This window comes from Seriola aureovittata, chromosome 8, assembly GCF_021018895.1.
Source record: "Seriola aureovittata isolate HTS-2021-v1 ecotype China chromosome 8, ASM2101889v1, whole genome shotgun sequence".
Classification (NCBI taxonomy): domain Eukaryota; kingdom Metazoa; phylum Chordata; class Actinopteri; order Carangiformes; family Carangidae; genus Seriola; species Seriola aureovittata.
This window is the reverse complement of record NC_079371.1, coordinates 22,110,030-22,122,786: the sequence shown is the minus strand read 5'-3', so window position 1 is coordinate 22,122,786 and position 12,757 is coordinate 22,110,030. Positions and strand designations below refer to the sequence as shown.

The 12,757-nt window shown below is 38.9% G+C and overlaps 2 protein-coding genes and 2 non-coding genes across 5 annotated transcripts; 3 read left to right on the top strand and 1 right to left on the bottom strand.

Annotated features, from left to right (window-relative positions):
- Nucleotides 1-485: 485 nt before the first annotated feature.
- On the top strand, nucleotides 486-7,426 carry pabir2 (PABIR family member 2). 2 transcript variants are annotated; one of them, XM_056383004.1, is made up of 10 exons: nucleotides 486-1,598; nucleotides 1,752-1,830; nucleotides 1,923-1,976; nucleotides 2,400-2,443; nucleotides 2,568-2,622; nucleotides 2,969-3,070; nucleotides 3,631-3,716; nucleotides 4,090-4,154; nucleotides 4,795-4,891; nucleotides 5,536-7,426. In XM_056383004.1, the coding sequence occupies exons 1-10, from the start codon at nucleotides 1,474-1,476 to the stop codon at nucleotides 5,672-5,674; spliced, it is 846 nt and encodes a 281-aa protein (XP_056238979.1). In that variant the 5' UTR covers nucleotides 486-1,473; the 3' UTR covers nucleotides 5,675-7,426. The 2 variants fall into 2 exon arrangements, with proteins under 2 accessions (XP_056238979.1, XP_056238980.1); XM_056383005.1 differs by having other exon boundaries at nucleotides 487-1,098.
- On the top strand, nucleotides 2,029-2,171 carry LOC130174150 (small nucleolar RNA U109). Its single transcript, XR_008828551.1, has one exon. It is a non-coding gene; the product is annotated as a small nucleolar RNA U109 (small nucleolar RNA).
- LOC130174149 (small nucleolar RNA U109) lies at nucleotides 2,724-2,879 on the top strand. Its single transcript, XR_008828550.1, has one exon. It is a non-coding gene; the product is annotated as a small nucleolar RNA U109 (small nucleolar RNA).
- A 364-nt stretch (nucleotides 7,427-7,790) lies between the features above and the next one.
- mospd1 (motile sperm domain containing 1) lies at nucleotides 7,791-12,240 on the bottom strand. The gene is made up of 6 exons (XM_056383007.1): nucleotides 12,087-12,240; nucleotides 10,375-10,672; nucleotides 10,188-10,263; nucleotides 9,815-10,047; nucleotides 8,637-8,798; nucleotides 7,791-8,508 (listed from the first exon to the last, which is right to left on the bottom strand). The coding sequence occupies exons 2-6, from the start codon at nucleotides 10,526-10,528 to the stop codon at nucleotides 8,477-8,479; spliced, it is 657 nt and encodes a 218-aa protein (XP_056238982.1). The 5' UTR covers nucleotides 10,529-10,672; nucleotides 12,087-12,240; the 3' UTR covers nucleotides 7,791-8,476.
- Nucleotides 12,241-12,757: the final 517 nt, after the last annotated feature.

Genomic DNA, 12,757 nt, shown 5'->3' with positions numbered 1-12,757 from the left:
AATATAAAAGTAATGAGTTATTAATGTCATTTTTATTAATTAAAATATTTCATTAAAATACCAAAGATTGCAGGTCAAAGCTTGATGAAAGCTTACATTTGATTGTTTTACTCTGCCTAATATTAAAACAATACTTTAAAAATTACACATTGAAGACCATGGCGTTAATAGTAGCCAGTATGACAACAGGAACAGTGGAGGGCCTGGCTGATCTAAATAACTCATGAACTGAAAATCTTCCAGAACAATCCTCTCGAGAGTTGTCTGCACAGCGTTTCCTGTGGGCAAAGATGTCTAAGAACCAGGTAAAAAAACAAACTCATTTTTTGCGGCAAAACTTGCTACAAGTGTGATGAGACATTTTACCGCCATAACATTACAGGTACCGTGAATGTGATGAGTTTATCTACGAATCAAAGGATGCAATTCGCCTGAGCACGCCGGCAAATGAAGCAGTTTGATTGGATTGGTCTGCTAACGTTAAAAGGGGCGTGAAGTTTGCTGCTAGCAGCTAGCTTCTGTGTGATCATCTGGGATCCTGTTCATTCTTGGCGGCGCCCTGCAGAAACGAAAAATACGAGACTATAGAGCGTATTAGATTTACAACAGACACGGTTTAGTTTTTTGTTTCAGCCGTGGTAGCTTTCTGGCTGATGGACAGGAACATTTAGTGAAATGGTGACCCGGACTCTCACTCTGGACATGGCATTGTGGCCATTGGCGTTAATGCTAACTTAGCTAGTTAGCTTATCAGGCTAGGTAGCCGGGCTTTGGGCTGTAGCTGGATCGACTAGCTAGTGATAAGCATAACGTATCTCTAGCTTACATTAGCTAGGTACGCTGTGTTAGCTAGAAGGTAAAACTCGCGTTATGATAATCACATTACAGCAGCGTCGCTAGATTAACGTCACCTACGTTACACTTGAGGCGAACATTCATTTTGTTCTCAAAGTAACTAGCTGGCTAGTTTGGCTAACGTTAGCTAATTTAAGGCGCTAACATGCAGTAGTAATTGAGTAGTGTTTGAGTCAACAACCACTGCTGCCTTGCACCAGCAGACTAACGGGTCGGTAGCTAACAGTTACCGGGCATTGTGCGGTATGTAGCCATGGCATGCTAACCATCCATCAGGAAAGTTGGTGATAACGTTACATGCAACGTTAGTACAGGCTGCTTCTGGCTGAACATATAGCCATGATATGAAGAATTGTAGAGATAAAGTTGTTGCGATTAATTGCCAGTGCTAAGCTGCTTTAGCGCCAGAGTGATACAGACGATAGGGCCTTGCAGGTTGCTGTTCGTTATCTACATCGCGTTAGCTAGTTTGTCTCACGTCAGCTCAGTTGCTTGTTTGATTATGTTTCTCCAAAACATGTAAAGTTGGCGAAGTTTGGAAAGCAACAATGTAACATCATTGAGCTGGTTAACCATTTTGAGTTCATGACTTGGTGACAAGCAGCGTTAGCTAGCAAAATGAGCAACTCAGGAGTCATGCCACAGGAAAAGATGGAACTGGATCTGGAAATCCCATCTTCGTTAGTTCAGACCGATGGACACTTGAGGAGATCCAACAGTGCACCCATGATTAATGGCTTAAGGTTCTACATTACTATATAGTTACAATAATTTACTGCAGCATCTTTAATTGGAGATATTGGCGTCCTTTTTCCATTCATACTGAAGTAAATTCATTACCCTGTCCTAGGGTAGAAAACACATTACATGATTGGTCTATGAATTTGTCATTGCAGTGATAACTCCCAAGTGTTCCAGAGAGAGGTCCTGCGTAGCCGGAGAAATAGCACTACAGTTGTCAACAGGCCCAACATGGTACAATACTTAATTAAACACGTTTACTCAAGTAATGAGTGTCTAAATTATTCAGTGTTGAATGTTCTCTGGACTCGCATCCTTCTTTACAGGTCCCTTCATCGCCTATTCGTGTCCCCAGCACCAGACTTCATCAGATAAAACAAGTAAGAAAAGGCACTGCTGTATTTGAAATATTAAATGTTTCATTTTGAAATTGAGCATGTCAGACCACTGTCCCCCTCTCAAGCCATAGGGAGTGATGGTGTTTAAAAATACATGCTATAGTAACAGTTTTTGGAGTTCACAGGGCCGTCGATCTTACAGAGTTGATCAACTGGTAGTATCAGACTCCAACAGAAGAATTGGTTATTACAGTGTCATGCACTGGCCAGATGTCATTTCCAGTGGAAAATGGTTCAGTTTTAGCTTTTAGTGTTAGTTTTGCTGCTCTGCAGTGACAAGAGTGAGAACAGTTTCTAGTTATTGCATTTTAAATCTGTTTGAGAAAATATACCATTCAGAAATGATAAGATGACTTGGTAAACCAAGACTTCATAACCATCAACCCGCTTTGTGTGCTCTCGCAGGAAGAGGGTGTAGACGTGATGAACAGAGAAACTGCTCATGAACGGTAAGATATGTATTAGTGCAGTTGGTGGAAAAGGGATAGAAGAGAATAGATCTCCTTATTACTTTGTCGATAAAATGCTAATAACCTTAAACGATTCCTTGTTTTGTTATTTTCACACACACAGGGAAGTTCAAGCTGCCATGCAGATGAGCCAGTCCTGGGAAGAAAGCCTTAGCCTGGTAAAAACCACTCTTTATTACAGCTTGTCCAAGCCCCCATCAGTGTTGTTGATATGTTCTGTTGCTCTGGATCCTTGAAAGTCAACTGTTGTACTTTCCTACTGCATGTTTTGGCCCTTGGCCTTTGTTGGCCTCTCTCTTTCTGTAGAGTGGACATGTACAAACATGCTAGATTAATACTTCAAGCATTTGGGAGTTAACAGGGCCACCAGTCTCTCAAGGTCAGACTGAGTTGGTAGTATAATACTCCAACACTCTTGCTTTTAATGATTGCACTACCTCACTATATATATTACCACAGATTGTCAAGAGATGATGAATGTATGTGGTAATATTGTGTTCTTAGAGTGACAATGATTTGGAGAAGTCGGCATCTTCGTCTCCCAAGCGCATCGACTTTGTACCTGTGTCGCCTGCCCCGTCCCCAACCAGAGGAATAGGAAAAAAGGTACATTTGACATCAGTATGTTTACATGCACACTATAACCTGATAATGCTGTGAATAACCAAATGAATGTAATAAAGCATTTTCATGGTTTGTGGTAATCTGATTTTCTGAGTAGTCTGATTGTCTGTGTAGTAGCCCTCAGGAAGCAATTTATTAACAATTCAAAACTTTGTTCCTGTTGAGTTTTATTTATGTAAATTTGTTTCTTTCAGTTTGCCACAGCCTCTTTCTTTTTGTATTTCAAGCTACATCAGTATTTGTGTGTAGAAATACATCTTGGCATCTGATTCATTCCCAATTAACTGCATATTTGTGGAAAAATGGTTTATACATGTCACAGTACTTGAAAAGATTGAAAAATAACTTGTTTGTTAACTGGGATTTGTCTACACCATTTTGGCCTTACTTAGACAAAGATAAGTTATTAAAAATAATAACAGGAACAATAATCAGAGTATTGCATTTATCCTGTACCAATGAAATCAACAATATGCACCCATGCACATTTTGATGTCTTAATGCTGATGATTTTGTCTTTTGTTTACCTTTCTTGTAAGCAGCAGTGTTTCTCTCCTTCACTACAAATCCTTGTGAGCAGCAATGGCCTAACGCCCAGCCCAATACCCAGTCCAACAAGACGTTTCAGGTGAGGACCAAATTTTCATGGAGTTAACAACTTAGACAATAGTTACTTTACTGTTCTACAAACATCTGTTTTGCTGTGAGCCCACTCTAGAACCCGCTGGCTCCAATATGACTGTAATTTCGCTGTACTGTCATAAAATGGGGTTCACTGTGCCAGTCTTGGTAGAAAAAAATACAGTTTCTGTGCTTTTTACAGCAATTTGCCTTAACCTTTTTTTTTTTAGGTATGTCTGAGTTAACTATAATAATGTTATGTGTATGAAAAATCTGCAGGTGACAGATTTTGTACAGGTGCAAACTGTAGCTGAAGGCTACTGATAGTCGCTGCATTTCAAAATATACTGGTTTGACAACATGAGTTTTCTGTTTTTCAGCCGGCGGAGTCAAAGCCCAATCAACTGCATCAGAGCCAGCATACTTGGGCCAATAAAACGGAAAGGTGAGATGCACAGCATGCCTTAAATCTTAAATGCTCTGAGAATAATTACCCTCATGTGATGATATTCTACCAAGAGCCTCTTAATTTATGGATAAAAGTGACATGTCGCATGCATCATGTTCAGACTAAAGGTTGCTGAAAGCAATAAAGGACTATTGACTGTATGATGTAAATTTGGTTTTCCCTTTGCACAGAGTAACTATAGTGTTGAAGCCGATTTGAAAGACACTTTAAAATCTATATATTTGTGATATTCATGTTGCTCATTAACCACGTTTGGCTTGACAAAGTTCTTTTTTATGGATCCTCCTGAATCCTTAAAACTACATAAGCCTCTAATGGTTGAAGAATTATTACAAAAATGATTAGGATGTTATATTCTAATTAGGTGCTTTTCCTTGTACTTGTACTCCACTAATAGTTTACTTGATTCTCTTTTGGATTTGACCACATTCAATGTGTTATTAAATTTAAATATGAGAGACTGCATTGGCTCTCTGGTAGTTAACTGATAAGATCTGCAGTTCATACTGTATCAGATTATGATCACAATAAAACACTCAGGAGCTGTCCCTTTCAGATTAGCCACACTCTATGTTAAGAAAGCTTTCTAAATGTCAGCCTCTTTTTTATTTTGCAGGTGAGATGGAGACAGAGAGCCAACCCAAGAGGCTCTTCCAGGGCACCACCACCATGCTTTCCTCTGATGTCTCCAATCTGTCAGATCTCAGTTCCTGGTAAGACTGTCAGATCCATTGGTCAAAATCCCACTGTTTAGATGATGACACTCCTGTCATTCAGTCAACTTACTCAGGTTTAGGAGAATGAAGTAAAGGGAATTACTTTGAAACTAATGAGTAGTCTGTCTTCAACTGTTACAAAAAGTACAATCTTCATCTTTTTAACTATAATTGGAGATTGAAGATTGTGCTCTTCACCGTGCATTAGATGTACTGTAGCTACATTCTGTATTTCTTCTTATAATTACAGATCTGCCCTTTCAGAATTATATACTTTTTACAGTTAAAAATGTTCCACTTTGTATTTCTCACTCAGTAGTGAATATCAGTAACGGGCATTTGTGACGGCCTACACAGGCATGTTCTGTTAAGGTGTGGGAATATAATGTGAAACATGAATGCATCTACTGATTGGACCAAGTTGGTTCTGATTTGATGTGTGTGTGTGTGTAAAAGTGTGGATTTAAATGTAATGACCCACGCTGGAGACTTTGAGTAAAGAAGTCAGGGAGTCACAGTAAACAAACCAAATGTGAGATTTTGGTAAGCTCTCTCCCCCAGACTGAAGATGTAGACACTAATACAACAGAAGAGAGTATGACATTCTGCAGATGTGCTGAACTGCACTTATTTTGTTTCAGTCACTCTCCGGATTTACTGGATGGCAGCCTCAGCAGCGTCAGCTCCTCCACAGACTCTCCAGGCAAAATGGAGGGAGTGTCACCCTCTTCGTCCAGCAACTCGCCCTTCGCTTCCCTCCAGGACTTGTCTCCAAAATGAGAATGGCATGGCAAGAGACAATAAAAAGGACTGGCACAAAAAAAAGCCTGTCTCTCCAGGGAACCAGTTTCCTTCTCAGACCCTCCACTTCACCATCGCCTGGTTTTAGTTTAATTGTCCATGTTTGCTTCTGAACAGCTGTTTTCATGGCTATACGTCGGAGGGTCTAGATATGTTTGAATTTAAGGAAATGAAAGCCATGGAGGAGGTTTTATATTAAAGAGGTAAACCTAGTGAAACTGGGAATGACTGAAGACACTGTGAGCACCAGCTGCTAGTAGAGGATCTTGGAGGGTGCTTGGCTTCATAGTGATATTGTGTTTAAGTGGCTATCCTGCAAATCTGTCCTACCAGTTCCCTTCACTGGAGAGAGACAATGAGCACTGGATGAAAAAAAAGACTATTTGGATGTGTACATTTTCCCTGTTTTTGTGCTGGAAAACTTCTGTCCACATGCCTTTGTATGTACACAGTCTGCAGATTTTGTAAGAAAAGATTTAACTTATTGTTTTCCTGCTTTGTTTGTAATTATGTACATATTAACCTTGTCAAATGTAGTACATAGTTTAAGTTTGGCTGTGAGGTGAATGTGGGCACAGGTCTTCAACAGCTAAACTTTTCTTTGTTTAAAGGAACGTAACTACTTTTGGGGTACAACTATGGAGGTTTCCTTACTGTTATTCTGTAAGAGAAGTTAAGTTTTCAGCAGATATTCTGAATATTTTTATGAGAGAGGCTGTGAACTGTGGTGATATTTTTCAGTTTGGCTTGTACGTGCCCCTCCCCATAACTTGCTGCATCTTTAATTGCCTACTATGAGCAATTAATGCACCTAGCAGTGAATTGTGGATGAAATAAGATGGTCATTGCTGGTGGTCTTTCAACACTAACGGTTCTTCTGTATCCTGTGTTCTTGTCAGGATGTGTTTTGTAGATAAGCAAAATATAGAAATGATTGAGATTTTTTTTTTTTTTTTTCTTTTCTGGCAAAATGTTCTTATTTATAGAAAAAAAAAAAAAGTTTATTATAAAAATTGGATGGTGATAGGTTTCTGTCCCCAGTAAAAGTGACCCATTTGTGTTTTCATTTACACCAAATCAACTGACTGCTGGAATGTGTGGTAAAAACAAAATGACGCCATCATATTGTGAGTGAAGAGACTGCTGTTTCTGCTGTGGTTACATTTATTAAAAGCTTTTTTGCACAGGATACTCAATCCTGTTGTGTTTCAGCCTGTGTGTAATGAAGGACGGACGTAACACTTACATCTGCTTTCTCTTAATGAATCCAACAAATACAGTATATTGAGGCTGGCTGTTCTTTCCACTGTCGGGGCTCCATTGTCCATATCTCCTATGTAACTTGCGCCTAAACCCCTTCATGGCTCCATAGCCTTCCATGTATATGTACAAAAGGAAGTGATTGTAAATCATTTTATAGAGACGTGCCCTTTAATTTGAGGAACATTTTGGCTGCAGTTCATTTACTGAATGTTTTTTTTTTTTTTTTCTTTTATACAAATAAGAAAATGGAAAAAGCAGTTGGGTTGCCCTGCTGCCAACAAGGTATTACTTCCAAGATGATTTGTTTTTCTTGGTCATCCTCTGAAGCATTCAGGGTATGAATTTAGCAGATGATGCTATACTGTATGTCTGTAATCTGCCAAGCTGGCTAACACCTTGCCTACGCTTGTGTTATTTGTGATAGCCATCGTAGCGGACATCAGGACTAAATAAATTATTTCTTTATTATGTTTGTGTAGCTGTTTTAAATATTTCAGGATTATGGTTTTTTTCCTTTTACCAGAGCACTAAATCAAGCCCTAATTTAAAATGTGAACCATGCACCCATATCCACAGTAAGACAGTATCATCCTTAAGCCTTATTTACTGCTCTGAAACCAAGTGGTAGCTGAGCAATGGCAAATCATATTGTTTTCAGTTGTCAAACCTGATAACACCCAGCGCCCAAAGCATGCAGCTGGATTGTTTTCAGTACCCAACATTACAAAGCTAACAAAAGCCTTATTGTCACGTTATGTACTCTACACCTTCCTGACCCAACACTATAAAATGTGATTTAAAAACCCTGATTTGATCTATAAACATACCAGACTGATGTATGGAGACTTTATTAAATGTTTGATAGAGCATTGATATAGTATGGCAAACAAACCATTGTCTTCAAAAGACAAGCTTTCCTTTGGTGACATGTAAAAGTATCTCACTGCTGCAAAACATAAAAACTCATTCAGATAGGTACCCACACATGCAAATAACTGCATTTAGTCCTCAGAGTCTACACTAAAAATGATTTAAAACATCAATATAATGATGGTTACAGGTGAATACCATAACAAAATTTTAATGGCTTTATATACATGTATCATGTTTGCATGTAGATTCCTTCACACTCAAGTTAACCACTTTCTGTTACGTAATGGCAATAGAAATACAGACACAGGGAATATGAGGCCAAACAACACTTTGAATGGCCTCATGTTTCTTCACAGGCCGTGTTCAGGGACAGCTCCTCTCACACCTCCTTTCCTTTGACCTAAACACCAGAGGTCTCCGCTGTTTGCATCAGTTCAGTATTGTGTAAATGTATGTATTAACACAAATATGTAGATTTGAAAATAAGTATGCTAAAATGTATTTTCAAGAGACAGGGTGACGTGAATAAGTACCCTGTCCCCCTGCTGTCAGCTCTACACATTGAAGCATAGAAGTGCTTCTGGTGTGAGAATGTTCTCTCAGTCTTTCAGATCATTTTCCCTCCTCCTCTCAGCTCACAGCACTTCATGTGCGTAGGATGACCATTGTAAGTAGACCTAAAATATTACAAGAAACAACACACAGGCACAGTATATTGTAAACTCCAGCACGCACTCATTTAACCGTGTGATTTCATAAACAATAGCAGCGTGGATCAGATTAAAATGCAAGTTATCTTACTTACCAAGAACATAAGCAGCTACAAGTTTCTTGTTAACACTTAAGTGGAGGTAGACAGGCACAGTAGATTCTTGCTCCCCCAATGTCGGGAGCATCAGGGCGGCCATACACACCAGCCCAAGCAGCACAGTCAGCAGACTGGGTCCTCCAGCAACAGGACGGCTCTCTATCAGGCACATACACAAGCATACACTGCAATTAGATTGATTACTCAAAATACTTCACAAATGATTTAAAGCAGTGGTTCTCAAACTTTCTCACATCAAGGACCCCTAAAGTGACACAAATAGGACTACAGACCCCCAATTGATAAGATTTTTTGCTTTTAGATGTTTTATTACAGACTGTTTGAAACCCATGAGCAAAATATTCATGCATTCCGTCATGCGTTAGTGTGTATTCCAATACTTCCCCACATTACAACATGCGTCACATGAGCAACTGAAAATTTAAAAGAACTCTGCTTTTTTCACGTAATATTTTGACAAAACAAGATATATACAGACAAATCAGCAGACTAGTATTCTTAAACAAATGTTATGGCAAAGAAAAGTCAAACAGGGTTTATGACTCTGAAACTTGAAATCGTGACTAAGTATTCAGAATAGCAAAAAGCACTATGCAGGTGATATAATTGAACTGTGATAGTCCTTCACCACTTTAGCATTGGTGTATTGGTAATTGCAGTTCCAGCATACACACAGAATGAAGATGTTGTAAGCATTTAGCTTGTACTCAACTATTAATGACAGCCTGACAGTGATTACCTGCACGATTGTTTTCCTACTGCTTAAAGTGCTTTCATTTTGATTTGTTTGATTTGTTTAACAAGATGTAGCCATGTATGCAACAATGTGAATAACACACAGGTAAACCTGATATCACTGAAAAAGGTCACATAATATACACCTACTTATCTTGCCACAAGATAAAAAGTGGATCAGGACATAATTACAAACTGTGCATTATGACTTTATTATATGCTATGTTTCATACTATCATATTATGTTTGTAAAGTGCATCTTCTTTTTATCTTAGATAGATTTGGTAGATAGATATTTATGCTCATTGGCAAAATATAACAATGCAATGTGTCCTGTAAATTATAAGTTCCCATATTTGACTTTTATAAGCATTTGGCTCCATCTAGTGGCAACACCACACAACAGTCCTTTTTCCTACCTGACTGAAATGCAGTCTGTTCAAAAAACTCGCTGTCTGCAAACTGCTCTTTGATTCTGCGTTCCTCATCTTGGGGTCGGGGGCTGGGCGGCTCTTGTGAGGCAGAGGGACGGAGCGTTGCCGTCACCTCCTTGCGACCCAGAGCTTTCCGCTGACTCTGCTCCGAGACCTGCAGTCGGAACTTGTCGTACACCCCATAATGGCATGCCCGCACATCTCTGTGTCTGATTACTCTGTGTGGACACAGAAAGTTAGACAGTCTCTTTGCTGGGAATTGACCAAGAAAAACAATCTCATAGATCAGACATTTTATCCTTTTGATGTTATACCACTACATGAAAAAATAATACTCAACACAAAAAAACAAACTCACATGTCAACACAACATTGTGGCTTGACGGCTCCAGTGGCATCCACCACAGTGTATTTGTTTGGCGCTGTGCAAAGCACTGACGAGAAGAAAAATAAACAAATTATTAATCTCGTCTGGAATAATCTTTAAAAAATTATACAGCCAAATGGAAGCACAAGATAAGTTGCATTTTCTTCTGCCCACTGACCTTTAAACTTGAGGGCGAACTCATAGGGATTGTAGAGGGTGAGCACCTGCTTGTGAGACGTCTGCTCATCTGCGTAGAAGACAAGCTCAGTGGGGAACACAAACACGGGAAGGCTTCCTTCCACCAGCTCAGGCTGTCGATGCTGCTGCTGCATTGGCTCCAGCTGAGCTCTTCCCCTTCCCCGTCGACAGTCTGCCTGGGCCCCCCACCCTTCTCTACCAAGTATCAAGCTGTGTAAACTCCCTTTTGGTGGAAATGGCACTTCCCGCTCTCAGCTTCTTAGGGCCATGACATGATACTGTGAAAAGACACAAATAATGAATAATAAAGTACATTTATTCAAGAGGCACTGTTATACCACTTATTTACATTTTGTGACACACTGTTTTAATTCCACTGCATTTTATAGGGAAAAATTGCATTTGTTATTTCATTTATTTATCAAACAGCTGTTGTTTTGCACCTTAATATTTTGCATGTGGCAAATACAATGAAACTTATATGATGCACTTCCAACATTTGAACTATAGCCAAAATGTTACTGGATGTTTGAGGCAAATACCAATACCAATATTTGATGTTTTTAAAAAATCTAAAAACAATAATATGTATTATAATGCTAAACTATGCACTGCCAGCACCATTTCTAATCCTGTTCAAACATATCTTTGGCATTTCAGCAATTCAACTTCTTATTAATTATTGCCCGGCACATATACTGATAACTCACATATCTGCATTTGTAATACATGGATAGATTGGTCTAGCTCTGGTTTAAACTATTCAGAAGTAGTTGAAGCAGTTACACCTTGTATATTAAACTACTTCAAATTCATCAATACAGTGACTCTAAAACTTGGTATTTTTAAAGCAGTACACTTAACTGCTAATGGTAACATATACTCATTTAACTTTGAATGCAAAACTTTAACGGGATGTAGCTATTTTAATGGGCTATAAGGTCTGGATGTTTTTTTTCCTTCCAAGGGACATTAATAAAATAATTGTTAGAGTCACACATTAAACAGGGCAGAGAGAAAATGCCAAAGCAAATGAATTCGTGAAACTTAGTCAAGTTAAAATAAGTCAGGTTCAACAGAGCAAGTAGAACACCATGTGCCTGGTCACGTGTTTCTGAGTGTTTACATGGTTACGTTAGGACTCGCGGAAACCAGGCTCGTGGTATCCTATTGTTCTCCACGTACACGTACAATCACGAAAGATTCACTTTATTAATAACAAAGTTTTAGAGACGTCGCTTTACAGTCTCTGCATCTTCTTTCGTGGTTAAGTTATCCAGCCAACTTTATATTCGTATCTAGGTAGTCTGTAAAGCAAAAACGGTAGCTGCCTTTAAACTGCAGTGTAATCGTAGGTGACAACGTAAACAGAGGCAAGAAATTGGGTCTTTCTGCAAATGTTTTGATCATAAATATAATAACAAATTTAGAGAAATAATATCAAGCCCACTATTCATTTCTAGCCGACCTTCATATTTCATCACATTTGCTAGCTCTGTCACTGTAATAACACACCGCTATAGTAAAATGCTAACGCTGTAAAATACTGGAGACGTTGGCTAGCGTTAGCTGGCTAGGAAAACCCCAGATGGTAGCTGATAGCCACTTAACGTTGTCTACGCGCAGTGTCATTACAGAAAAGAGAGCGAAGAGTTGTTTTATTTCAAGAAAAAACTGAGAGTGGGACTTTACCTTGTTGTCAGCACTTGGGTTCGTGTAACGTCAGTGTTAAAACCAGGATTTGTGCTTGTGATCCCACCCTGTTGTTGTTTCTCCCAGCCTTTTTTCTTTGTCAATAATATACTGCAGACCTCGCGGTGCATGATGGGATGGCGGAGGGTAAACGAGTACGTGCAAGACGTCAACAGAGCGGACGTAAAGATGTTCCAAGCAAGGAATAATGTGTTTCTAATAACTTGTAAAAAAAAAAAAAAAAGAAAAAAAGAAAAAAAAGATTTGAATAAAAACGTATACCCCTCTAAAGTACACTGTTTCATTTATATTTGCAGAGTACTGTGAGTCCTGTTAATTATGTTAATCACATTAAATATCTAGATATGGTGCTTAAATGTTGCTACTTCATACGATTAACTATGGAATCAAGTGCGTTGATTTTTCAAATGTTTCACCTCGCTGATCAAATCTATATACATTCACAGCCAGATTAATGTTGGACACTTGATTTACTATTCGCCCGACCTACAGCAAATGTTAAAACACGTGTAATTGCAGAGAGTTTTGTTATACACTACAATATACTGTCAAGATAAACTGTATGTGTGTGCAGACAAAACTGAGCAAGAATAATCAGGCCTTCATCTTCCACAGGTAGACATGTCTAGGTTTGGCCACCATGACTTTCC

Excerpts from the sequence above, each read along its gene's own strand:
- pabir2 (XM_056383004.1), top strand. The coding sequence starts at position 1,474 with ATGAGCAACTCAGGAGTCATGCCACAGGAAAAGATGGAACTGGATCTG. Across the intron at positions 1,977-2,399 it reads GACTTCATCAGATAAAACAA|GAAGAGGGTGTAGACGTGAT; the intron begins GTAAGAAAAGGC and ends GTGCTCTCGCAG. Across the intron at positions 3,071-3,630 it reads CCAGAGGAATAGGAAAAAAG|CAGTGTTTCTCTCCTTCACT; the intron begins GTACATTTGACA and ends TCTTGTAAGCAG.
- mospd1 (XM_056383007.1), bottom strand. The coding sequence starts at position 10,528 with ATGCAGCAGCAGCATCGACAGCCTGAGCTGGTGGAAGGAAGCCTTCCC. Across the intron at positions 8,799-9,814 it reads ACAGACTGCATTTCAGTCAG|AGAGCCGTCCTGTTGCTGGA; the intron begins GTAGGAAAAAGG and ends TGTGCCTGATAG. Across the intron at positions 8,509-8,636 it reads TGTAGCTGCTTATGTTCTTG|GTCTACTTACAATGGTCATC; the intron begins GTAAGTAAGATA and ends GTAATATTTTAG.